Genomic DNA, 26,405 nt, shown 5'->3' with positions numbered 1-26,405 from the left:
AATGACCTTGGGGGGGTCTTAAGCAAAGACTCATTAAGCTTCCACATCCACTGTTTGGGGATGGGAGGCAGCAAGTCGATGTCTACCGAACCCGGAGCATGGTCCAAGAAGGTGATGGAACCAATCGAGGTGGACATAACCCTGGACAGGAGTGCTTGGGGCACTTGGATGTGTCCAAAGTCGGATCCATGGTCTCCCTTCAGGATCACTGCGCCCTCCGCAAAGTCACTTAGCTTGGAAAGAATTGGTTCCAAGAAATCAATCTGATTTGAGTTGGGGAGGTAGAGGTTCACTAGGGTGACCAAGGCGCTATCCAAGGTCCCTTTCACGAACAGAGCACCTCCCTCAACATCACTTCACTGATCCCGCACCACCCACGGAGATGTGCTACGAATCAAAATACTTACTCCCTTGGACTTGGAGTCAGAAGAGCAGCCGTGGTAGTCCATTGGGAAAAAGCGATCGCGGAGTCTCGGTACTTCATGGGCACGGAAATGCGTCTACTGGAGGAAGCATACATGAGCTTTCAAATGTTTCAAGTTGGAAAGCACCATGGAGCGTTTCTCTGGGGTATTCAACCCCTTCACATAGAAACGAGACAAAGAGGCTCTGGTTTACCCATGGTCATAGTGGGAATTGGTGGAGGCTGGTGGAGATAACAAAGGAGAAGAAGTAGAAAGGTAGAAGGACAGAAGAGAGAAGAAATCACAGAATACTAATACGCCAAAAGCGTGGAGGAGACCTAGTCTCAAAGCACCCCGTTAGCTCACAAAATGAACATACCCTGCAGTATAAGCAAAAATCTATACCACAAAATCACATAGAAATCCCCAAACCCTCCCCACCCACCCTGTACAGATATAGCAATGAACCCCCACCTGGAGCGAAATGTCCCAGAATATCTGTATCACAGAGGGCCTGTCAAAACACATGCCAACGAGCAGAGCACGGCCAAGTAGGCATAGTGATAGCTGCACTCAAAAGTTGTTTAATCGCTCTGAGCACTCACAGGAGCATACCCACTATGAACAGTCCAGGGCATGGTGCGGGATAGGACCCAGAAGTGCCGCCATGACATCCGGGCAGGGGGGCAAGCGGGGAGGACCACCAGAGGGGACAATTAGTGATCAAAAATGAGAGGGTAGTGGAGAGTCCTGCAGGATCTCAGGTTCCATCAGAAAGGCAAACCAATAAAGTGACTCAAGCCAAAACAAGAACAGTAAGTAGGCCACTCACGTGTAGTTCCCTGAGGGATCACAGTTCTGGATCGTTCGCCCTAATCGGCGTTGGATCCCCGAGTCGGCCTCGTGAAGAGCTGCGTGGCAGTCCCGATCGACTGACCCGAGGAAATGAGCAGGGATCTCTGCTGGGTAGAGGACGCAGCCAGTCCTGTAGTGGGATTGCCTCCATCTCTAAAAAGACAAACAGCTCAGGGAGATCAGCATGGCGTCTCAGGGTAAATGAAGAGCCTCCCTTTCGGACGATCAACTGAAGAGGGAACCCCCAGCAGTACGGCAGCTCAGCTTGACGCAGTGTCTCCTGCAGAGGCTTCAACAATGCTCTCCTTTGCAGGGTTGCCCGAGACACATCCGGGAAGATAGCAATAGGCGCTCCATCGAAATCGATTGGGCCCTTGAGCCATGCAGCTCTCATGATCAGCTCCTTCTGGCTATAGCGATGCAGGCGGCAGATCACATCCCGGGGCCGGTCCCTGTCAACCGACTTTGGACCCAGCACCCTGTATACCCTGTCAAACTCCATGCTGGCAGGCGGGTCGGAGTCCAAGATTTTGTGTAGGATCGCCCGGATGGTTTCCAGAAGTTCTCTGGGCCAGCAGCCCCCGGAGCCACTGATTATTACGGCAGCTCTGGTTCTCCAGATCCTCTGTGTGTATCTGCACCTCTGCCAGCTGGTCTTGGTGGAGAGAGTGAGCCCGCTTCATCTGGGTGCAGGGCACTCACCGCCGATTCTCCCCTGGTCAGTCTGTCGCCCAGGCCGTGGACCTCCAAGCGTAGCTGCTAGAAGTCTCAGTGATGTTGCTCCTCAACCCTCAGCACCAGAGTTTCAATGTCTGCTTTTGTGGGAAGGGCCCGCTAGCAAGGATCTAATGTCAGCATCATCCTGCGAAGGCTGTGTGGAGAGCCTGGGGCTGCGTGGAGTGCTGGGCGAGGGATCCAGGAGAGCCGGCAGTCCCGCCAGGGAGTGGGGTACTGAAATTTGCGAGGCCGCCATTGATGGGGAGGTTGAGGGCCCACCCCTGCCACGTGCCTCCTCTGTAGGAGCCGCCAAAACAGCGTGAGACGAATCCTGGAAGAAACGACTGATCTGGGCCGCTGGCACAGCTTTTATTGATCCCCTGGTTTTCCTTCTCTTACGGTAGCTCATGGCCGTGGAGGAAACGGCTGGGAAAGGGCATATCAGCCTAGTTAGGTGGGTCGGGAGTTGGGAGCTCTAGTGAGTGTCTTAACTCTGCTATGTTCAAGCCACGCCCCACCAAATTAGTTTTTTGACTAAATTTGACAAATTCGTTAATTCGGAAGTATTAGAATTAATGAAAACCTGTTTAACAAATCTTTTTGAAAATTCGAAAATCCGAAATAATAACTAATAATAACTATTACTAACTATTAAATTATAGGTATTGGAATTTCCTTTCAAATTTGTCTCTTAGTGAAAGTAACGAATACGAATTTATCTGAAGTTATGAATTAAATAATATGTATTAAAAAACCAAATAACCATGCGCTTACTCAATAATGCAAGCAGCTAACAACGCAAATAGAAATTTTGCTATAAACCATATATATATATAAACAAGTGTAGCGCTAAAGATAATACAAAAGGTAAAATGATAAATATAGGATATCAACAAATATCATTAAATACTAATAAATGTCCATTTTGAATGAGTCAAAATCCATCATTATGTGAACCGTTATAGTCACCACGTGAATAAACAACTATATTAGTGACAATAGTGTCCCAAAAAATAGATGAAGGCGTACCAGAGATATTGGACCCAAAATTAGCATGTACAGTACTATATGGGTCAAACAAACTTTTACTGCCTAGCAGCAATGGTAGAAACACAAAAACAATTATGCAGTCTTGGAAGCCTTCAAGGGGATCCGATGTATGTGAACATAAGATTGTGCAGATACCACCACCCGAGTGAATGGAGGCTTACCAGAAAGTTGGGACCCACAAAGCATATGCTGTATGAGTCAAACAGGCTTAAATTGCCCACTGACAATAGAGGGGGAGCCCCGAAGGCGAACTGAAGATAGAATCCTAAGGGTTCTTTCGCAGGGGTATCTTCTCCATGTAGAAGTTTAAACGTCCTCGGACATAACCCACATAGAATAAAGAGGGGGCCATATAGTGTAATTCCGTAAAAAAACATAGATTTTATTTAAAGAGAAACACTTACATTTCAGAGGTAAAAAAGCGCTTGTGTATAAAAATGGCGGCAGTGGAGTCCAACCAATGTTTTTGAACTTGTGCAGTGGTCTTTTTCAGATTCCAGAAACATTGCTTCTTAACATTTTTCTTCTCAATATTGGATTTAGGTGCAGTCTCTCTTGTATGACTATATTTCCAGGACAAGCATGGTGGAGAAAAAGGGTAGATATGGGCTGTTTTAGCAAATCAGCTGATAAGTCAGTTCGTTTTTTCCTAGTTCTAGAGGGCACAGAGGCAATAATTCTCTTTTTATTTCTTTATTTAAACAGTCCTGGAGAGATGTGCATATTTGTCTTGCCTAATTCAATAACTCAATTTTTTTTATAGATTATTATTATCGATCCTCCAAAAGAAGAAACGCCAACCAGACTTCACACCCATCCTCTGGATGATAGTCAAAGACACTCACTATTATTCTTTCAGCTGAGCCCGGATGTTTTGGAAGAGGTAGTGGCTGGGACAAGGGGCATTTCTTTAGTTGCTGCCAGAAGGCGTTCAAGGGTTAACGAAACTGAATCCCCATATATCATTAAAGAAAGAAGTGCAGTTTCTTCACTTCCAGTGTTAGAGGGCAATGCTTTGGGACTTCCTGGTACTCATTCCCGTGGTCACATTACACCTGTAAGGAAGGCAGTGAGCACCGAAAACCTGCCAAGCTTAGTTCTCAGGAAAGATAAAGCCACCAGTGGGACAACATCAGCCAGTTTAATGGACAAGCTCCAGAAAAAGTCTTATTGGAAAAGAAAGTCACACTCATTTGAAGTTCCTGCCTCTCAGGTAACTACTTTGATCTTCAAAAGGGATTTCCAGTCTGCATGGATTGTCCTCAGCTACTTGTGTCATGCAGATTCCCCCATCCCTTAGCCCAGCGGTTCTCAACTCCTGTCCTCAGGACCCACTAACAGGCCAGATTTTAAGTATTACCTTGGGGAGATGCAGACTACAATACTGCAATCACTGAGCAGCAAATGATATCACCTGTAATGTATTTCAGTTATCTTGCAAACCTGGCCTGTTAGTTGGTCCTGAGGACAGGAGTTGAGAACCACTGCCTTAGCCTCTTTAAAAGGTAGGTTACTAATATTTAGCTTCTGAAAATTGGTATAGGAAATTTTTGGCATATGAGATTTTAAGACAGTGGACCTGGTATTGACATTTGTAGTGCCTACAATGTTTTATAGTGGCAGTCAGTGGCGGCGCTAGGAGGTGGCTTTTGTGGCCATAGCCCCGAATCTGGAGCCCATATCCCTAAGTCCCTCAGAGACGGCCGTGGCCTGTCTGCAGCCGGGCCACGAGTGTGCACCAGAGAGCAGGCAGCACCGGAGAGCGGGGCGGGCGAGAGAGCAGAGAGATGACATCATCTCTCACCGCCCGCCCTGCATCCCCGCTGTTCCGCTCTCACTGTGCAGCCGCGGGCAGCAGTGAGATGACATCATCTCTCACTGTCCGCCCTCTCTCTGGTGACCCTGATGTAAGAAGAGGCTCCCTGGGGACTCTGAGGTAAGGGGGGGGGGCTCTCTGGGGACCCTGATGTAAGGGGGAGGCTCTCTGGGGACCCTGATGTAAGGGGGAGGCTCTCTGGGGACCCTGATGTAAGTGGGGGGCTCTCTGGGGACCATGATGTAATGATAAAATATATATATATATATATATATATATATATATATATATATATATATATATATATATATACATACATACACACACACACATACACACACATGTATATTATATACATGTGTATGCCCACCCAAGCATTTGACTTTCTTTACTTCGCTGCTATGGGCTCTAGGCCCAGATCTTTTGTAGACCTAGCAATGCCCCTGGTGGCAGTAATTATACTTGAAAGTCTAAAACAAATCAATTTACTATATCATTCACATAAACCCCTAAACTCATCCCTTAACTGTTATGCCGCGTACACACGAGCGGACTTTCTATCCTACTTGGTCCGGCACACTTTCCGACGGACTTTGTCCGCCAGGTGCGCCGGACTTTAAAACGAACGGACTTGCCCACACACGCCGGGATTTTCCGGCGGGCTAAGTCCGCCCGTCTTTCCGACGGACTTTCGCCGGAGTTCCGGCGGACTTTCAGAATGAACGGACTTGCCCACACACGGACAAGTCCGTTCATTTTGAACGTGACTCAGGTGCGACGGGACTAGAGAAGGATGTCAATCTTGCCGCTTTTATCGGCGAGATTGACACCTTGCTAGCCCCGTCGCGGGGCATACCAGGCCCTTAGGTCTGGTATGGATTATAAAGGGGAACCCCGCTACGCCAAAAAAACGGCGTGGGGTCCCCCTAAAATCCATACCAGACCCCGATCCGAGCACGCAGCCTGGCCGGTCAGGAAAGGGGGTGGGGACGAGCGAGCGCCCCCCCCCCCCTCCTGAACCGTACCAGGCCGCATGCCCTCAACATGGGGGGTGGGTGCTTTGGGGGAGGGGGGCGCCCTGCGCCCCCCCCCCCCAAAGCACCTTGTCCCCATGTTGATGAGGACAAGGGCCTCTTCCCGACAACCCTGGCCGTTGGTTGTCGGGGTCTGCGGGCGGGGGCTTATCGGAATCTGGGAGCCCCCTTTAATAAGGGGGCCCCCAGATCCCGGCCCCCCACCCTATGTAAATGAGTATGGGGTACATGGTACCCCTACCCATTTACCTAGGAAAAAAGTGTAAGTAATAAAACACACTACACAGGTTTTTAAAATATTTTATTAAACAGCTCCGGGGGGGGATCTTCCTCCGGCTTCGGGGGTCTTCTTCCGGCTTCGGGGGTCCCTCCGCTTCATCTTCTCCCGGCGTCCGGTTGGTTCTTCTCCGCTCTCCGGCCTCTTCTCCCGGTGTCGCAGGTCTTCGGCCGGCCCCTCCGCTCTCTTCATGTAGCTCTATTGCGAGCGGAGGTCCGGACTTCTGGGCTTCTTGGCTTCTTGGCTTCTCTTCTCTTCTCTTCCCCCAGATGTTGACACGACGCTCTCTCCGGCTGGACTGGTCTCTGAGGGCTGCGTTGTGACTTATATAGGCGGAGACCCCGCCCCCATATGATGTCACAGTCCCTGGGCATGCTGGGACTGTGACGTTTTAGGGGGCGTGGTCGACCACGCCCCCTAAAACGTCACAGTCCCAGCATGCCCAGGGACTGTGACATCATATGGGGGCGGGGTCTCCGCCTATATAAGTCACAACGCAGCCCTCAGAGACCAGTCCAGCCGGAGAGAGCGTCGTGTCAACATCTGGGGGAAGAGAAGAGAAGAGAAGAGAAGCCAAGAAGCCAAGAAGCCAAGAAGCCCAGAAGTCCGGACCTCCGCTCGCAATAGAGCTACATGAAGAGAGCGGAGGGGCCGGCCGAAGACCTGCGACACCGGGAGAAGAGGCCGGAGAGCGGAGAAGAACCAACCGGACGCCGGGAGAAGATGAAGCGGAGGGACCCCCGAAGCCGGAAGAAGACCCCCGAAGCCGGAGGAAGATCCCCCCCCGGAGCTGTTTAATAAAATATTTTAAAAACCTGTGTAGTGTGTTTTATTACTTACACTTTTTTCCTAGGTAAATGGGTAGGGGTACCATGTACCCCATACTCATTTACATAGGGTGGGGGGCCGGGATCTGGGGGCCCCCTTATTAAAGGGGGCTCCCAGATTCCGATAAGCCCCCGCCCGCAGACCCCGACAACCAACGGCCAGGGTTGTCGGGAAGAGGCCCTTGTCCTCATCAACATGGGGACAAGGTGCTTTGGGGGGGGGGGGCGCAGGGCGCCCCCCTCCCCCAAAGCACCCACCCCCCATGTTGAGGGCATGCGGCCTGGTACGGTTCAGGAGGGGGGGGGGGCGCTCGCTCGTCCCCACCCCCTTTCCTGACCGGCCAGGCTGCGTGCTCGGATCGGGGTCTGGTATGGATTTTAGGGGGACCCCACGCCGTTTTTTCGGCGTAGCGGGGTTCCCCTTTATAATCCATACCAGACCTAAGGGCCTGGTATGCCCCGCGCTCGCCGCAATAGGAAGATTTGTTTTTCCTATTGCAGCGAGCGCGAGATGCAATACCATCCCCTCGTGTCGTATTTGGTCCGTCGGACCAGCCTACACACGAGCGGGCTTTCCGTCGGACCAGCACACACACGAGCGGACTTTCCGCCCGAAACTGAGTCCGACGGAAAGATTTCAAACATGTTTAAAATCTAGGTCCGGCGGGCTTTTGGGAAGAAGTCCGCCGGAAAAGTCCGCCGCCGCCCACACACGGGCGGATTGTCCGGCACACTCTGGTCCGCCGGACCAAGTATGCCGGAAAGTCCGACCGTGTGTACGCGGCATTAGTCCTATGGAGAGCAAAGCAATGGGGTCACTTTATTGCCCTTCTAACCAGCACAAACTCACCTTTCCCATTGCTCTTGTGAAGTCTTAGCTTGCAAGGGGCTATGATTTCTTCCTATATTTTTATCAACCCTGGTAGCTGAACAGATTGATAAGGAACTGAAGTAAGATGACTATGTGCTGCTGGAGAGGGGAGATTAGATTAGATCAGGTAGTTGCCAATGTATTGTTTTGTGCAGTGGTGGTTAACTTACAATGTGTAAGGGGCTTCAGTTGTGGACCCTGACACCATCAAGGGGCTGCACATAATATTTACTACGCAGTATGTGCTCCTACAGAAGACTGTCATAGACTGAAGACATATTACAGGAGATGGTCAGAGCCTGTTAATATGCTACAGGTATTCCTGGAAACGTGTTAAACAAGACTGCTAGCAATCTCTAACATTACAGCCCCTTTACAGTTTTATGCTCCCACTTCCACTCAGGCCTGCTGGGGTTCCAAAGGCCACACAAGAACAAAAGAGCTGCATGTGGCCCAGCCCTAGGGCCATAAGTTTGGAACCAGGAATTTGGTGTATGACCTGAATTATTTCCTCCTGGTGATGAAGGTTTTAGTTCATACAGGAATTGCACTATCCTCTTAAATGCCTACATGTCCAGTGTTCCTATGTCCCAGTGACCTATGCAACTTGATTAATGAAAAAATGCATAGATAAAAGTAGTCATAAAAAGGAACACAAGGAGGCATCAGCTAAGTGGAGCATCAATAGGTTTATTCCAATTAAAAAGCCAAACGAAAACTCACAGAAATATAAAATCAAAGAGCTTATCTGCAGCCATGCCACATTGGCTGGATGCCAGCCACCGGAAGAGCCGCTTGTAACAGCAAACAGCGTGTGGTCAGTGAGGAAACCAAGTCCAAATGTTTCAGGAAGTGAGGAGAGCCACTGTGGAACACAAGGCAGGATGTGGAACACAAGGCAGGATGTGACATCACACCTTGGGGTGGACTGGTTGCCATAGCAACACACTGTTTGCTCTCACAAGCAGCTCTTCCAGTGGATGGCTTCCATCCAATGTGGCATGGCTGCAGATAAGCTATTTGATTTTATATTTCTCAGAATTTGCATTTGGACCCATTGATGCTGCACTTAGCTGGCGCCCCCTTGTATTCCTTTTTTGTTATTTCAAAGATTTGTTCCTGTCTCCGGTGGAGCTGCCTACTGGCGTACAACACCCTTTCTATGGAATTTTTATGAACTCCTAATGAAAATGTTATGAACTACCTATGCTATACAAGCATATCTTCACATTTATCTAGAAGGGAAGAGGCTAACTTATGTGGATGGTGCATTAGAATTTGTTTGCACCACAATTTCAATATTTGTTTATAAAAGTACTCACTGCACCACTGCATAAAAATCAGCTAATGGCTTTGCCAGTTTGAGGTCTTATCTCTGCCTCCATGTCACAGTAAGTTTTTATGCCAGACAAGAGAGTGTTTCTCCATCTGCGGCAATATAAATTAAATTTCTATAGAACAGTGACGAGTAATGTCCTATAGGATGTGGCATGTACGTTTTGCTAGAAACTCCTGGATATAAGAATAATGCAATGTACATGATGCAAAATGCAGCCTCTTCAGGTGGGAGGAATGGAATGACTTGGGGGTATTGGAGAGAGTGGGACGATATGGGTAGCATCACCCTTGTCCTTGTGGCTTCATAGGGCCTTGATGAACGTTGTGTTATTTTCAACCACTGGACAGAATTTAACAATACCGAATACTCAGAAAACAGGACGTGCATGTACGTGTTGTACTGCTTGATTAGGCAATGTACTGGTAAAATATCCAAATGTGTTCTTTTTTTTTCAATTTTCAAAGTGTTAAACTTTCTTTCAGCTTTGTAAATCAGAGCAGTGCAACTCTCATAGAATAAACCTTGATAAACTTCTGCATCCCAAATCAGCACATACTACATGTCATGGGAAATCGTCTCGCAGCACAACTAAAGTAAAGACTGCCTTTAACTATAAAACAATTGTCAGGCCGAAGCTGAACAGGAATAATCCATGCACTATTACATCAGGGACTCAGCCAAAGCTGGTCTGTGCAGCTAAATCAGGTATGTACTGCTTGTTTCAGAGAAGTCAAAGTCACAAATGTAAATGGGTTGGTTGGGTGAGTCACTTTGTGAAGTCTCATAATGCCATAAAGCCAAAATAATTGGATTTTTCCTACAGCTTACCTGTAAAATTCTTTTCTTAGAGTACATGACAGGACACAGAGCAGACATAATAATTACTATGTGGGTTATATGCCACCTATAGGTGAATGGATACTGGCAGATCAATCAAACAGGAAGTCCTCCCCTATATAACTCCTCCTACACAGGAAATACCTCAGTTTTGTAGTAAAGCAATGAATATCCCCAAAAAAGAGGGGAGGCACCTCTGTGTCCCATGATATACTCCAAGAAAAGGATTTTACAGGTAAGCTGTAGGAAAAATCCAATTTTCTTTATCATACATCACGGGACACAGAGCAGCCATAATAATTACTATGTGGGATGTCCTAAAGCAGGGATATGCAATTAGCAGACCTCCAGCTACAACTACAAGTCCCATCATGCCTCTGCATCTAGGTGTCATGCTTGTGGCTGTCAGAGTCTTGCCATGCCTCATGGGACTTGTAGTTCTGCAACAGCTGGAAGTCCGCTAATTGCATATCCCTGTCCTAAAGCAATGCCGCTGAGGGGAGAAAGACACAATCACAGAAACTGCCACCTGAGAATGACTTATTATGCCTCCCGTAACATACTGTGGCCAAAGCAGTATCCTCCATGGCTTTGATATCCATCTGGTAAAGTCCTGTGAATGTATGAATCAAAGACGATGTAGTGACTTTAAAAAACGGAGCCACTAACACCTGATGGTGGATGTTACAAGAAAAAGTGCAGCGCTGGACAATATATCACAAACAGTGAGCGTGATATAACAGTGAAAAGACACCGTGCAAAAGTGACTGATATCTTACTAAAATATTGTAAATATTAGAAATAACATCAGATGAATTAATTCAATTGGTGGTGCAAATAAACAATAATGTAAAAAACAACAAATGTAGTGAAAATAGTTCATAAAGTGAAGTAGTGTCCAAACATGGGATAACCAAAGCAAGACCCCAGGTCTGTATTCCACCGTTGGTGCTGCCCGTCACCTGATAGTAAAACAATGGAGGCTTACCGGAAAGCCAGCCACCACCCTTATTCAGGGAGGTCAAGACAGGCTTGGTAGAGTGATTGGAACCACAGGAAACGCTGCTAGGACCATATTAGCTTCCTTGATGAGTGGACGGTCAGAGTAAAAACGGGGGGACACCTTAGGCGATGTATTACCAGGAGGTAATTACCACACAGCAAAAAGCAGACACTTCCACGAATCCGGTTAGGGCAATCCAAGCATGTTCCAGAAGAAAAGAGGAAACTCCGATACCTGCTGATAGCGAGATCTCTCACCAAAAAGGGGTGGGGACCTTGCCCTTTCACGCTATAGGCTTGAATAATTAACTGGCGGATCCAATGAAAAATTTGTTAACTTGGATGCCTCCTGTCCTTCCTGGGCTTTGCTGGCAGCACAAACCAGGATTCCTGACCTGCGCTGACAACTCAAGTAAATCCTGACTGCCTGAACTACCTCCAGAGTATGCAGCGATCTTACTCCTGCCAACTGAGGATTAGAAAAGAAGACAAGACACTGTTCTGATTTAAGTAAAAACTAGAAACCACTCTAGGCAATAAGGATGGATTAGGGCGCAACATCACCTTATCATGATGTAAGACCAAGAATGGCTCCTTGCGTGAGAGAGCCGTTAGCTCTGACACTCCACTTGCTGAGGTGATAGCAACCAAAGAAGCCACCTTCCAAGTCAAGGACAAACAATTGGTTCAAAAAGTGCCAAAAGGCACCAAAAGGTGGCCTCTGCAAGAGCACATTTAAGTCCCAAGGACACAAAAGTGGCTTGACAGGTGGAACTGTCTGCGTCTGTATGAAGTATGAATCGAATGAGAAACGGCCTCTGGAAAAAAATGGATAGGGGCCAATGTGACCCCTAATGGTACTTAAGGCCAATCTTCTTTCCCCTACCGATTGGGGAAAGGAAAAAAACCTCTCCTTTTTTTTTCATCTTTTTTTTTTTAATAAATCTCTTTATTATCAATAAACTAATATACAGACAAAAGCATGTACAGTATTGGAAAATGTCATTGGGGTTGCTATAACATTGATCTGGATTGTAGTTTTTTTTTTTAACTTTATATCTTTATTAAAGCATTTTCCATTTTACAAAAAAAGAAAAACAACATACATCTAAAATTTTGAAAGAAGAAGGGGAGACAGACTCCCCTCCCTTAGGTAACTTCGTTCAGCTCTGTATATCCCCACCTTCCCTATCTAACTCAAACATCACCAAGCCAACATAGTCTCACTTCCACTCCTTTCATTCACCTTTCACCCAGCACTTTACTTTCCACTCGTCTTTTAACCCTTTTCCTTTCTTTTACCCTCTTTCTAATTTAGCGTCCTTTTGACTATTTATATATATCCCTTTTCCTTTCCCCTTCTCTCCCCACATTTCCCAGATCTTATTAAATTTCTTAAGAGCGCCTTGTCTAATGTAAGATGTTCTTTCCTTAAGCATCACCACGTTCATGACCTGTTCCCACTCTCTGCTGGATGGAGGTATGGTAAATTGCCATTTTTGAGCAATCAATCTCCTTGCCTGGAATAGGCATCTCAAGATAGCTAATTGAGTATCTCCTAATTTACCTTCTCCCTCTATCCACCCCAGCACACATAGCATGGGTTCCAAGTCTATAGAGACTTCAAATACCTGGCCTATGATACCCACTACCTCCCTCCAGTATCGGAATAGCCTCGGGCATCTCCAAAACATATGAATAAGGAAAAAAAACTCTACCTGGCTTCTCCCCAGGCATAAAATATTTCCAAGTCCTGTAATTGAAGCTCCCTGAAGCCAGTTTCCAGTCACACAACAGTGCGGAGATAACAGGACCCAAGACCATTGGGTCCAGCTGGACTGGAAGTGCCCAAGGCTATGTCAGTGTACTAAGCCCTACTGGGCTAATTTGGCTAACACTATTATCAGTGTCACCACCTTCCGGATTCAAAAGATGATGCAGTAGTAGAAACAGAGGGAAGGCATCAATTAGGGAGAACTAGTCCCTAAGGTGTTACCAGTGCAGCTACCCCTATTGCCAGTGGGACTCTCGTCCCGGACACAAACTGTCCAACTTGTAGAACTTGGAATCCAGTGGATCCACCTGCAGAGTTCCCCAACATTGGCAGATTGCCAAAAAATGTCTCAGGAAGCAGGGACCGCATGGTCCTGGCATTAGTTGCTGATGACTGGAAACCCCCCTGTCATTTCTCTATACATGGAATATGTACTGGTGACAGAGAGCACCTGTTGTTCTGCCCCAGACAGAATGTGGTTCACCTTCCTGAGCCGCACAACTCCTGGTGCCGCCCTGATGGTTAATATATGCCACTGTAGAGGCATTGTTGGATTGAATCTACAACTGATTCGTTCAATAACCCAGAGCCAGGTGTACTGGCTAAAATTTACAGTTACAGGGCAGTATTCTTTCCTGTGGAGACCAAGTCCACTGAACTGTAGCCACCTTCGAACCAACCGGAGAGACTAACATTAGTGGTTATTATCTTCCAAACTTCTGAAAGGAAGAATTTCACCTTCTCCAGATTCCAAACCATCAACCACCAATTTGAGCTCTGCATGTGGGGAACAGAGTCCTCCGGCAATCCAGTACTCGGATCCTCATGTTCCAGACAGAGAGAATGTTTATCTACAAAAGACCTGGAGTAGGACTGTACGTAGAAATGTATCGAAGGAAAAACTGGAACCAACTGCTTCCTGAACAAAGATTATTGAGGTATACTGAGATTGGCACCCCCTCTGGTTTCAGCAAGTCCAGCACTGGGGCTGGGAACTTTGTGAACCCTCAGAGTTGTGGCCAGCCCGAAGAGCAGAGTCACAAAAGTAAAAAAGATGACTTTGCACTGCAATTGCAAAAACCCTTGATGAGCCTGGAAAAAAGCGGCACCTGAAGATATGCATCACTGATGACTATGGACCCCAAAATCTATCTCTCGCAGAGAGGTCAACATTAATGGCCAGAGCATATCATTTGGTATGCCCTGGCAGTCTCCCAACCATATACTAACCAGCTTAAACCTGCTTAGGCTTCGATCAACAAAGATCAGGCATGATCAAGGTGATGCGGCTGCAGTCCATCTGATGAAAAATGAATGCGTCAGGAAACACTGCAATGCCAAACACCATGGTAGCTCAGATGCACCTGACACCACTGTCCAATGGGAGATGTGGACACCGCCAGATCGCTGAACCTGAGAGAGGTGCACCTGCCTCCCCTGGCTGCCTCTCTTTTTCTGGAACCATTTACCTGGTATAACAGGCAAATAACATAGCAACTATATTATCTACCTAATACACAGTCATCCAAGGATGCAGGCCTAAAACAATGTTGGTTTACTGCTATGCAACCCCTTAGGTATGTAAGTATGCAGGTACCCAGGTATGTCATTATGTAGGTACCTAGGTATGCAAACATGCAGGTATACAAGTATTCTTGCCATTCATGCATTTATATATGCAGTTCAAGGCAAATGAGCACATAAGTACAGTATGTATCCCAAGGCAAATAAGCACATATGTATGTATACCAAGGCAAATAAGCACATATACATGTAGTCCTAGGCAAAAAAAGCACACATGTATGTAGTCCTAGGCAAATAAGCACATATGTATACAGTTTAATGTAAATAAGCACATATGTATGCAGTTCAAATGAAAACATGCCAGCATGCGTTTAAGCATTATGCATTTATGGAAGCATGCGTTTATGGAAGCATGCAAGTATGTGCTTAGGCAAAACGCGAAAGCGTGTGTCTATGCAAACACGCACTTATGCAATATGTGCCCATGGAAACATGCATTTACGCAATAAGCAAGCATGCGTTTATGAAACGTGCTTATGCAACATGTGTTACGCAACACGTATCTATGCAAAACATGTGTCTATGCAACATGTGTTTATGCAAACATGCGTTTACGCAAACATGTCTATGCAAACATGTATCTACGCAACATGTATCTATGCAAACATGCGGTTACGCAAACATGTGTCCATGTATACATGCATTCAGACAAACATGTATCTATGCCAACATGGGTTTATGCAAACATGCATCTATTCAAACACGTATATCTATGCAACATGTACACATTTATGTACACACGTCTTTGCAAACACGTGCCTATGAAAACCTGTGTCTACGCAACATGCGTCCACGCAAACATGCACCGTTGCAGCCAGCCTTAGGGAGCTACATGCCAGGGCCCTCTGCAAACATGTGCTTATGCAAGCTTGTGTTTATTCAAGCAAGCATGCACGTGTCTATGCAAACATGTGCCTATGCAAGTAGGTAAGCATTATGAAACATGTATACTATGCTGCACCTGCTCAACTGCACCCATACTAGTTCTGTAGGATTAGCCAAGTACATAGGCATCCAATGCAGCCTCTGTGCTGCTTCAACAGCCTAAAACTAAGCTCCTGCAGACCAAATGCATGCTATTCTGGAGACACAACTCCTTCAAGTGCACTGATGCCCATGATCTTTCAAACATGTGCTTATGCCACATGTATCTATGCAACATCTATGCAAAACATATGTTTATTCAAACATGCATTTGCAACACGTTTGCAAGCATGTATACTATGCTGCACCTGCCCGACTGCACTTGGCCCCATACTAGTTTTTACTAATTTAGCACATATGCATCCCATGCAGTCTTTTTTCTGCTTCAGAGCAGCCTAAAAGTAAGCTCCTGCAGACCAAATGCACATTATTCTGGAGACACAACACCTTACAGTGGACTGACCCGTGTAGGGGAGTATCGGCTTACAGTTGTACAGGCCCCCCAGATTAAGCAGTAAGTATGCAGTATATACTCATGACTTGTCTGGCCCCACATTTCTCCCATAGTAAAAACTTACACTTCATTAGTATCCATGGGCTGCTGTTATGTCTTAAGAGCCCCTGCTGAACCTGCCGTCCACATGCCAAACATGGCCGCCCCTCCACTTCCTGCCTATAAAAAAATAGGCTATACTGAGCGAGCCTGCACCCTCTAGTGGCTGGAGGAGAAGCAGCAGCCCACTCTCATAAGAAGTACACAGAGCATGATTAAACAGCACACTGCCCCCAGTGGCCACTGAGAATAGACTAGACAGTCAGATCTTCTTTTTTTTTTAAAGAGAAACTGCAAAAATGCACACTTACCATTCCTGCTGCAGGACTCTGAACATTACATGAGTCCAACCTTCACCCATCGCGGTGGGCTTTGCCATAAAAGACCTTCAGGGTCCCCCTTAATTTGGGGTCCAGTCCCCTTGGACCTGTATCGCACCCTGCAGGAAAGCACCTTGGTCAGAACAAACACTGCACAGGGTTCCATTACACAGGATCCAGTCCCGTAAGGCTGCATTACAGGCTAACCTTGAGGAATCTTCTCTCCTATCCAATGAGGCTCGGGTACCATCCATTTTGGCTGGCAGCTTTTTGGAATGGATACGATTGAAGCACACGTATCACATCATTGACCACCACCTTACAGACACTGGTGAAAAAACTGAGGTACTTCCTGTGTAGGAGGGGTTATATAGGGGAGGACTTCCTGTTTGATTAATCTGCCAGTATCCATTCACCTATAGGTGGCGTATAAGCCACATAGTAATTTATCATGGCTGCTCTGTGTCCTGTGATGTACGATAAAGAAAAATGTATTTTTAAAATACAGTAGGGAATGGTTTTATTAAGCTGTTTATGTTTTGTTTTGGAGATTTCCTCTAGTTTCCTGTCACACAAACCCAACAGGAAACCAGAGAAAATCTCTCCAAAGTGAGGGAGAAACAGCATCACCAGATCGGGTGGCCCCGTTGGAAGATTTCCTCTCTTCCTTTTCTTGTGATAGATGTTTGGTTTCCCATCACTATTTGTAACAGAGACAACACTTTGCACTATTTTGTGTGTCTATGATGTCTTTAGTGCAATATGGAAAATATTTACAATTTGGAATGGACATATACTATATATTCCCAACAGATTTAAATCCCCAAAAAGTATATTAGAACAAAACAGATAACAAATGCCATTTAGTTCTGATTATTTTGGTGCCCTGGCATATACAATATAAAGTAAAAATCTAATATTCCATATGAGTATATGTGAATTTAAGTAATCCATTGAGATGATGAATAATGAATTATGTATTAGTAGAACAGGAGCTATTTAATGGCTTAGACTGAAACAAAAATACATTTGCGTTTGTGGTGGATGTGCCTTCGGGTCTATTACATCAGTCAACACAAAAACTTCCAATACAATTCTACGAATACTATGGTTACTTTCCTTTCCTTTGTATCTGAAAAGAAACAAAGAAAAAGGTAGCCAAGCTGACATAATAATACTATATAGCTTTGAAATGGGGAGCATAAGGGATTACTCATTAAAGTTTGATTCATAAGGATTAGGAAAAAGATAGCACAAGCTGTTTGTAAACCTGGAAGCTCTAATTATGGCATACAGTAAGTCAGGCAAATGAACTGTCTACCAAACATGTCATGGGACCATGAAAAAAATGAGTTAAAGTAGAATTTAATTTAGATCAGCTGAATTAGAAGAGCCAGTAAGGAGGCATTTGGATAAGTCAGCCTCTTCACTGTACAAAAGTGGGGTCTCAGCAGCCATATTGACAATGTGCTTGGTCTGTAATAGGGAAAGTATAGGGAATGCTTCTGATAAACTAAATAACAAGAGATTGACATTGAGTTTGTAGGCAGAAGTTTATAGTTTCCTTTGGGAGAGTATGTGACTAGGTGATTTACAGGCAGAAGACTGTTGGAGACCGGGGCAGAATGATGTCACCCCATAGTACAAAGTGCTCAAACAACGACCTTTATATTAATATTACCAGCTGTTATTTTTATAGAAGCTAATATTTAAAATAAAAATAGGCTTTAAAAGTGATATGTTAAAGCTTACACTATTTTTTTTTAAATCAGGAAAAAAGTTTATTGAAATTCAACAAACAATACAAATTGAATTCACATTCCAAAGAATTAGTTCCCAATTTATTTATACTGTAAGCCTGTAAGCATTGTTCACATATACTGGCAATGTGCTTAAAAAACAGAATTACACCCAGTCAGTCTGCGCAACCCATCATAAACACATATAGGGTTGTACCACACTGTCATAACCCCCACCTACCCCAAAGCTTACACAATTTTAATTGCTTGAGTTCTTTGAATTTTGCAATGCCGGGGTACTTTTACTTATATAGTAAGGAAGGGGATGGTTAGCACTCAGGATGACATCCAAAATGGTATTTCTTTTTTAAGTACATGTGCAAAGCTGTAAAACACCCTACGCATTTCAGACATTAGTCCTTAGTCATGAGCCATGACTAAGGACTAACGTCCAAAACGCATAGGCTGTTTTACAGCTTTGTACATGTACTCAATAAAGATATACCATTTTGGATGTCATCCTGAGTGTCGACCATCCCTTTCCTTACTCTGGCACGTTGGAGGTGTCAGCAGCCTCAAGGTCTGAGCACCGGCCTGAGCTTTTATGTGGGAAGGTTGCAGTGCCTATACACCTGTTTTCCTTACTTTTACTGATATGCCCTGCCTGCGTGCACAGATCTGTACACCTAAAATTAATTTGAGGTACCAATATCGGTCTGCAATAACTTATTGATAGTTCTTCAATTGTCAATACCTTAGCTCCTTTTTTTCTATTAATTGGGGTCTCTCCTCTTCCTTTTTATATACTTTTTAGCCTTTAGCTTGGGGTGATTAGAGCAAATCAAGAGCTGCCTTTTTCACAGCACCTCACTGCACCCTTTGAAAAAACAATGTTTGAACACTGCACTGAAAGCACCGCACACCCTCAACACAGGTACACTGCAACCCCTGCTATATCCCCATATACCCAATTTTGAAAAAAATATTAAAGGTATAGCCCTTAGGCTTAATTTAGTAAATAATGGGCAACACCATGACAGTACATGACTAGGTAGAATAAGCTAAAATGTGGAAACACAAACAAGGAAGGTGTTTTGCTACACTAGAAATTCTACTGTATCATCTCAGAGACACTTAGAAAAATGACCAGCAGAGGGGCAGTTTTGTGAGCAGATTACTAAGGTGGTAGTTTAATGTATCTAGGTGAAATAGTCCAAACTGTGCAGAAACAAATAAGGCAAGCTTGTTTTGTAGAATAACAGTATATTTATTATATCAAATACACCTGTGAAAAATTAAGCAGAGGCTAAAAAGTATGTAAGCTGCTCAAATGGGCCAAAATATGCAAACAAAGGACAGTTTTTAAAAAAAATAATAATTCCAGGCATCAGCATGTTATTCATAGTTACATTGGATCAATGTATAAGACATAGTTGTACTGTAAGGCCTAATTTTAAAGGCTAAGTTCACCTTTTAAAATAAATAATAAATGCACATCTTTTTGCAGGTAAAAAAAATGTGCATTTATTTATTTTTACTAGGAGCCTGCAAAGCATTGCACCTATGATCAGCAGGTGTAATGCAGGGCTCTTGCAGACAAGAGTAAGCTGTCTGCTCGTACCTTGTATGGGCCGGCAGTTACACACTGGCAGGAAGCATCAATGAACTACCAAGAGCAGCCAACAGCGCCCTGGTAGTTCATTGAGAACTACAAACCGGCAGCCACAAAGGCTACAAGGTAGTTGTAGTTCTCGCATTCACATAACTCTGTGAATGAATGTGGGCAGAGCAACTTATGGCCAGGTGGGCAGAGCAACTCATGGCCACACTTTTTTAGAAATTGTGACAGTGAGACCAGGGAGAAGATCCCTTGATCGCTGTCACAACAGGGGACCAGGGGGGATGTGGGTGCTGTGGTGCAACAGTAACATGTTACATGTTACACCCTGAATATGGGTGTAACATGTAACATGTTCCGAAAGGTGAAATTATCCTTTAATATTATGGATGCATATAAATTGCCACAAAGTGGTGTGTTATGAAATGCATGAAAGATAAGCGCAAGATTGTTATAAAAAGTCAAGAGCACCAGGCCCTTCTTATACTTCTTAAAATAAAAATAATTAGACCTCAACTCTATTCTTTTTAAGGCTGGATTCACACCTATGCATTTTTATTGCTTTTTGCATTTTGTAGATTTGCACTACAGTCCATTTAACATGGTTTCCTATGGAACACGTTAGTAGTGCAAATCTGCAAAATGCAAAAAGCAATAAAAATGCATAGGTGTGAATCCAGGCTAAGTGGCTCACCATCTCTTTGTAACTAATAGGGTTGATAGGAACCGATTATATCCTACTTCAGGGCCTTCTGGGCCAAATTGAAGATGATATCAACTTTCTGATTGGCATGGGTAGCGGAGCCTCTCTAATTTTTATTTTGCAGTCTTGTACTTACAGTTTGAAGTGAAACTAAACCTAAACTATATCTAAACCTAAAAACTGAAGATTTTCTATGATATTGGGAACATTTAAAATTACTAATTGTGTCTAAGCAATACCCTATTTACCCTGAATTTGTCAGTTTTCACCTGGAAATTGCAGTGCACTTCCTGATAGGTACGTGTACCTAGGCACTGCTGTGAATACGGCCTCATAGCTGTAAACCTGCAATGTGAGCTCTAAAGCACTGCTGCCTCTGGCAGCTAGTCTCACCAGATTTGGAGTAAGATTTGATGATGTCACTACTGTGCTGCTCACTGTTCTCCTTGCTAGAAGCTTTGACCTGAGGAAGCAAAACCCTGTATTTACAAAGTTGGCGCCCTAAATACAGTGTCACTGTGCAGAGTAAGACATGGTAAGTCATTAATGGTAAAAGGATCAGCAACAGTACAGGCAATGCAGCAGTCTAATCCTTTGCCTTTCACCTGCCTTTTTTGGGCACAGCTTCCAGAGTTCAGTTTCTCCTTAAATGTAGAATTAATTAAAATAGGCAGTTTCAAAAAATTGATTGATTATTGTACATATAGTCTAGCTAGACTATATATATTAAAGTGTATTTATTTTTTGGTGGGGGTCCCTTCCGTGGAGCCATTGAGTTTTCCCAGGGGGTAGGCAAGGGAAGCCATTACTGCTAGTGGCTATAATAGCCGCTAGGAAAAATGGGATATAAAATCCAACAGGCTGGTTGTACCCAAATTGATTGATCGATTGATCGATCGACTTGGGTACATTCAGCCTTGCCATACATGGTTTGAATCTCGACTGGTCTCTGCTGAGAATCAAACCATCTGTGGTCTGCTTAAAGGACAACAAATGAAGTGAAGTCTCTTGAATAAACAAAAAAAAAACAACCTGAAAGGGCCTTTAAAGCTGAACTCTACTTCCCACCTTGCGTGACTGTATAGGCTCCTCTTTTGTACTAGAACTGCTTCTCAGTGTTTAGTAGAAGCTGCAGAAAATCTGATGCATCCAACCTCATTTCCTAGCTAGAGGATTGCAAGCATCATCTACTCTTTCCACTTGGCCCTGTTGTCCCTGGCATGCCCCTTTTATTAATTGAATTTCAGTTCTTTAAAATGGAGATTCAGCATCACATGCAGGCTTTATATAGGGTGCTTTGAATGCAAATGGAGCCTACCTAGGAACAACCACTCCTTCAGACTGACATCCACCCATCAAGAACAGGGTGATGTGATGTTTTCAGGAAGCAAAGTACAACACTCTATGGCCCCATCCACCAGACAAGATCTTCCTTCATTGCATAAAGAAGCAAAGAGGCTCGGTGATGTCAATGGGTCTAAACTGAGTTATGTAAAATAAGCAGGTTTTTATTTAAAAAATACCATGTTGATCAAGGAAGGGGGGGGGGGGGGGTAATGGGGGGAACATATAAGCAGATTAAACTTCAGTTTTAACCATCTCCTACTATATCCAAAATGAACAAAACAGAGTTTTGTCTCTAAACATTCATTGACTGAGTTTACCAAAAATCTAAACATTGCAGAAAATACAGCTTCATGCTACATAACTAAGCTCCTTTTCATGCTGAATAAACTCAATTATTAATATACCTTAAATAGAAAACTATCTTTAGATAGATTTTTACTCCAAAAGCATTTTATTAAAATAAATGTGCTAAAAATCCGATTTTTTTAATTTACCATATTTATCGGCGTATAACACACACTTTTCCCCCCTGAAAATAGGGGGCAAAACACGGGTGCGTGTTTTACGGCAATAGTATACCTCGGAGGGGAAGGAGGGAGACACCGGAATTCACCGAGCCGTCATCTCCTGTTTACTCAGCTCTCGTGTCACACACACTGTCCCGCCTCCGCCACCAGCATTGGACCAGTGTTCTGTCTATCACAGGAGCTGGTCCAATGCCGGTGGCGGAGGCGGGACTGTGAGTGTGTGACTGCCGACTGAGAGCCGGGTAAACAGGAGATGACGGCTCGGTGATTTCCTGCACTGTTCAGGCTGCATTTATGAGAGATGGTGAGGCTGCAGATGGGCATTGAGGCTGAAAATGGGCATTAATCAGGCTGCATTGATGGGAGATGGGCTGCAGATGGGCATTGATCAGGCTGCATTGATGGGAGATGGTGAGGCTGCAGATGGGCACTAACCCTTAATTTGCTACAAAGTTGTTTATTTAAAAAATATGTTTTTTTTTTCCTGAAACTTCCCTCTTAAAATGAAGGTGCGTGTTATACGCCGATAAATACGGATAAATCAGAGTTTTTTTTATTTTTATCAAATTTATTTTAATAGATTTTACTCCAAAAGCATTTTATTAAAATAAAATAAATTTGATTAAAAAAAAAATCCGATTTAAATAAAAAAAATCTAATTTTTAAATTTAAAAAAAAAAAAAATCATTGTTTTTTTTTTTTTAAATTTTATCACATTTATTTTAATAAATGCTTTTTGGAATAAAAATCTATCTAAAGATAGTTTTCTATTTAAGATATATTAATAATTTAGTTTATTCAGCATGAAAAGGAGCTTAGTTATGTAGCATGAAGCTATATATTCGGCAATATTTCCATTTTTGGTAAACTCATTCAATGAATCCAAGCTCTGGAAGCTGAGATAACATGCACTGCATTGATACATTCACACAATTTCACAGTAACCATGAGATAAAACAAAGTTCAGGAATATTCCTTTAGCATATTGTTTTGCAAATCTATGTACACTACAAACTGTATGATTGAATTGGTTCTGATATTGCTGTTTTACTAACCTGACAGCTTATTATTCTAAATAGGAAACCTTCATTTTGTTTGCAAATATCAAAGAGTCTAACTACCAGCAAGAATAAGTCCTTACATTTAAAGAGCACCTGTCATTTCAGATCCATCATGGCAGCGCCTGTTTGGGGGCATCCACTCACCCGCCACGTCCCTCACCTTGTTGTGTCCGTGCCGCATCACCAGCCGTCCTATTAAAGTGAATGGGACTGTCGGTGAGTCAACAGCGGGTCAGAGGAGGAGCCGCTGTGGTACAGAGATGACAGTTGCTCTTTAAAAATTATGATTTAAATCAAGCCTTTTTACTAGGGATTTAAATCATGATTAGAATCAAATCCACCCTGGCTCTAAGCAAAGTAAAATGAAAGAAGCACTCATGCACAAGGGCAAGTTTGGTTAAGAAATTAGTTAGTATTTGTAAGTCCCAATACACCCACTGCTTGTCCTCAGTATAGGTGCTTTTATTTGTAATGTTTATTATGATATCCGTTTTATATGAATTCCTCAAATCTTATTATAGAAAATTCTGAAACATTGATTCTCTGGGCACCCATCCTATCACTCCCTTAAAGTTGACACAATATTCAATCAAAGTCATGGTCATTTTGCTCAGTCAAAATACAGCTAACAGGCATCCCATAATACAGGTTTGTATTTTAACGTGTCTGATCTTCTGTTCTTTAGGTCCAGAAGAAATTCCAGCCAGCACAAAAACATTGATATTGCCTCAAAATATCAAAAACAGGCCACAACCGATTTATAAAAAGACACACAATAACAAGAGATAATGTGCGCTGCAGCAAGAGCCTGGAAGAATATGAAGAATAAGAAATTAAAACAACACGTTGTTTCATTCTATACTTTCATTTTTAAGTTGCTTTTGTTCTTATAGTAAACATACTCTGTAGACATTCAGAGTTAATCATTTCCTTGTTTTATATACAAAAAAAAAAAAAGTTTGGCAATGTATTCTTCAAAGCTAAAGCCATATTTAAAAACACAAACAAAAGCATTTGTGTACTTATTAAAAATAATTAAATATCTTCAAATGCTACTATTATATATAACTGATTTTTCTACTTAAAGTGGTTGTAAACCTCTGAAATGAAAAATGGAGAAAGCATATCCTCATACAGTGTGTACTTGTCTCATAGAACTTAGTGTGGATCCTGCCTGCACTCTTCCTTCCTCTGCTATCTGCATGAGTCACTTCTAACAGTTCATCCCAACACCAAGAAATCCTGGGAGACAGACCACACCTCCTCCAGAGCAGAGAAGGTGATTGACAGCCTCAGCTGTGCATGTTTCCCTATGAGACTGTGTAGATGGGGGTGTGTCCATTCCCTTCACTTGGGTCTCATATTACACTCAGCTCTGAGCCATCAGATCCTCGTCCCCTGCCTCCTGGAAGCTAAGATATAGCCTTTGATCTGTATATTTGAATGGTTCTGGAGAAAAGAAGGCTGTAGAGTAGATAAACAGGTACAGCTTATGTAGGAGGATTTAATTCATCACTGTGTATCACCTGAGGATAGTCACCTCAGTGGGCTTATGTAATTGTTTATTATCACTTTATTTTTAGCCTCCTGTACTCCACTAAAGAGCAGTATGCAGACTACAAGAGGGAGGGAATCCTTTAACCACTTGCCGCCCCGCCTCTGCAAATATACTGGGGTGGGTTGGCACGTTCAGGCTCAGTCATGTATATACAGCAGCGCGACCCTCCTGTGACAGCGGATCACTGTTACCGATACCCGGTAACCGGGTATCATGTGATCGATATGATTGGTCATAATGATCACAATGTAAACAACCTGTCACGAATGGCTTTCCATTCATGGACAGCTTGCTTACTGCTGTGATCTGTAATTAGCCCAAAACAATCACAAGATACCTGGATACTAGAGCTGCACGGTTCTGGCCAAAATAAGAATCACAATTTTTTTGCTTAGAATAAAGAGATCACGATTCTCGCAGCGTAAAATCTTTCACATTATACAAAAGAAATTGGTCTAACTTTACTGGTTAGGTTTTTTTTTAATTCACTAAAGTGTAATTTTCTCCCAAAGAATTGCATTTAAGCGACTGCTGCGCAAATACAGTGTGACATAAAATATTGCAACAACCACCATTTTATTCTCTAGGGTCTCTACTAAAATATATATATATAATGTTTGGGGGTTCTAAGTAATTTTCTAGCAAAAAAAAGTATTTTAACTTGAAACCAACAAATGTCAGAAAAAAGTTTAGTGTTTAAGTGGTTAAACTTCCCTCATTTACATACCAAAGTGTATTCCTTTGATCTAAAGGACAAATCATTACAATGTTTATACTTAAGTTCCACTGCTAAAGAATGTTGTGATTCTTGGCAGACTGCCCGTTTTTTTTTTTTTTTTTTCTTTTCTTTTGAAGGCTGCTGGCTTTAGCAGAGCAGAGAGAATTCTCTGCTTAGAAAGAATTGGGAAATACTTTGTCAAGATCACAATGGGGAAAAAAATCGCAATAACGATTCTTAACGATTAACCAGCTGTTCATGAATGGGAAACCCATTAACAACATCTAAAGCTATTGCTTATACAGTGATCATCATTGTATAAGCAATAAAAGTGTAAAAAAAAATCCTGGATCACCCCCCAGAGTAGTACAGTATCAAATGATACATTTATTTTTTTACATACTGTAATTAGTCAGTATCCCTAATCACCGCCACACCAGTCATACTGGTGACGCTGTACTGCACTGGTGACAGTATGAAGAAAAAAAAAATTGTATTCAATTTGTTAATTTTACAAAAAATTACAAATTAAAAAAAAACTCGCCATGCTTCTTACTGAATGCCTCAGACTAAAATTGTTAAGTGAGAATAAAGCATTCCAAGCTACAGCATCTGTTCTATTGGGAGGGACAGCGCATGCATCCAGAGAGGAACCCAAAAAGTCACAGGTTGATATACCTCTCCTGGGACCAATTCTATTCAATTTATTCATAAATGATATAGAGGATGGGGTAAATAGCTCAACCTCAGTTTTTGCAGACTACACAAAATTAAGCAGGGCAATAACTTCACATCTGAATATAGAAATTTTACAGAGAGACCTGAACAATATAATGGAGTGGGCTAATACATGGCAAATGAGGTTTAATGTGGAGAAATGTAAAGTAATGCACTTGGGGGCAAAAAACATAAATGCAAACTACTCACTAGGTGGAGAACCCCTGGGGGAA

The 26,405-nt window shown here is 43.4% G+C and overlaps 1 protein-coding gene across 1 annotated transcript in view; it reads left to right on the top strand.

The window, feature by feature from the left end:
* LOC141148042 (kinesin-like protein KIF19) overlaps nucleotides 1-24,227 on the top strand; it is a 115,758-nt gene extending 91,531 nt beyond the window's left edge. The window contains exons 18-20 of the mRNA XM_073635198.1: nucleotides 3,790-4,239; nucleotides 9,673-9,895; nucleotides 23,865-24,227. Coding sequence (XP_073491299.1) covers nucleotides 3,790-4,239; nucleotides 9,673-9,895; nucleotides 23,865-23,968 — 777 coding nt within the window. The 3' untranslated portion in view covers nucleotides 23,969-24,227. The remainder of the gene's footprint in view (nucleotides 1-3,789; nucleotides 4,240-9,672; nucleotides 9,896-23,864) is intronic.
* The last annotated feature ends 2,178 nt before the right edge of the window (nucleotides 24,228-26,405 follow it).

Source organism: Aquarana catesbeiana, linkage group LG06, assembly GCF_042186555.1.
Source record: "Aquarana catesbeiana isolate 2022-GZ linkage group LG06, ASM4218655v1, whole genome shotgun sequence".
NCBI classification, from domain to species: domain Eukaryota; kingdom Metazoa; phylum Chordata; class Amphibia; order Anura; family Ranidae; genus Aquarana; species Aquarana catesbeiana.
The sequence above is the reverse complement of the archived record's forward strand: the minus strand, read 5'-3'. Positions and strand labels throughout refer to the sequence as shown.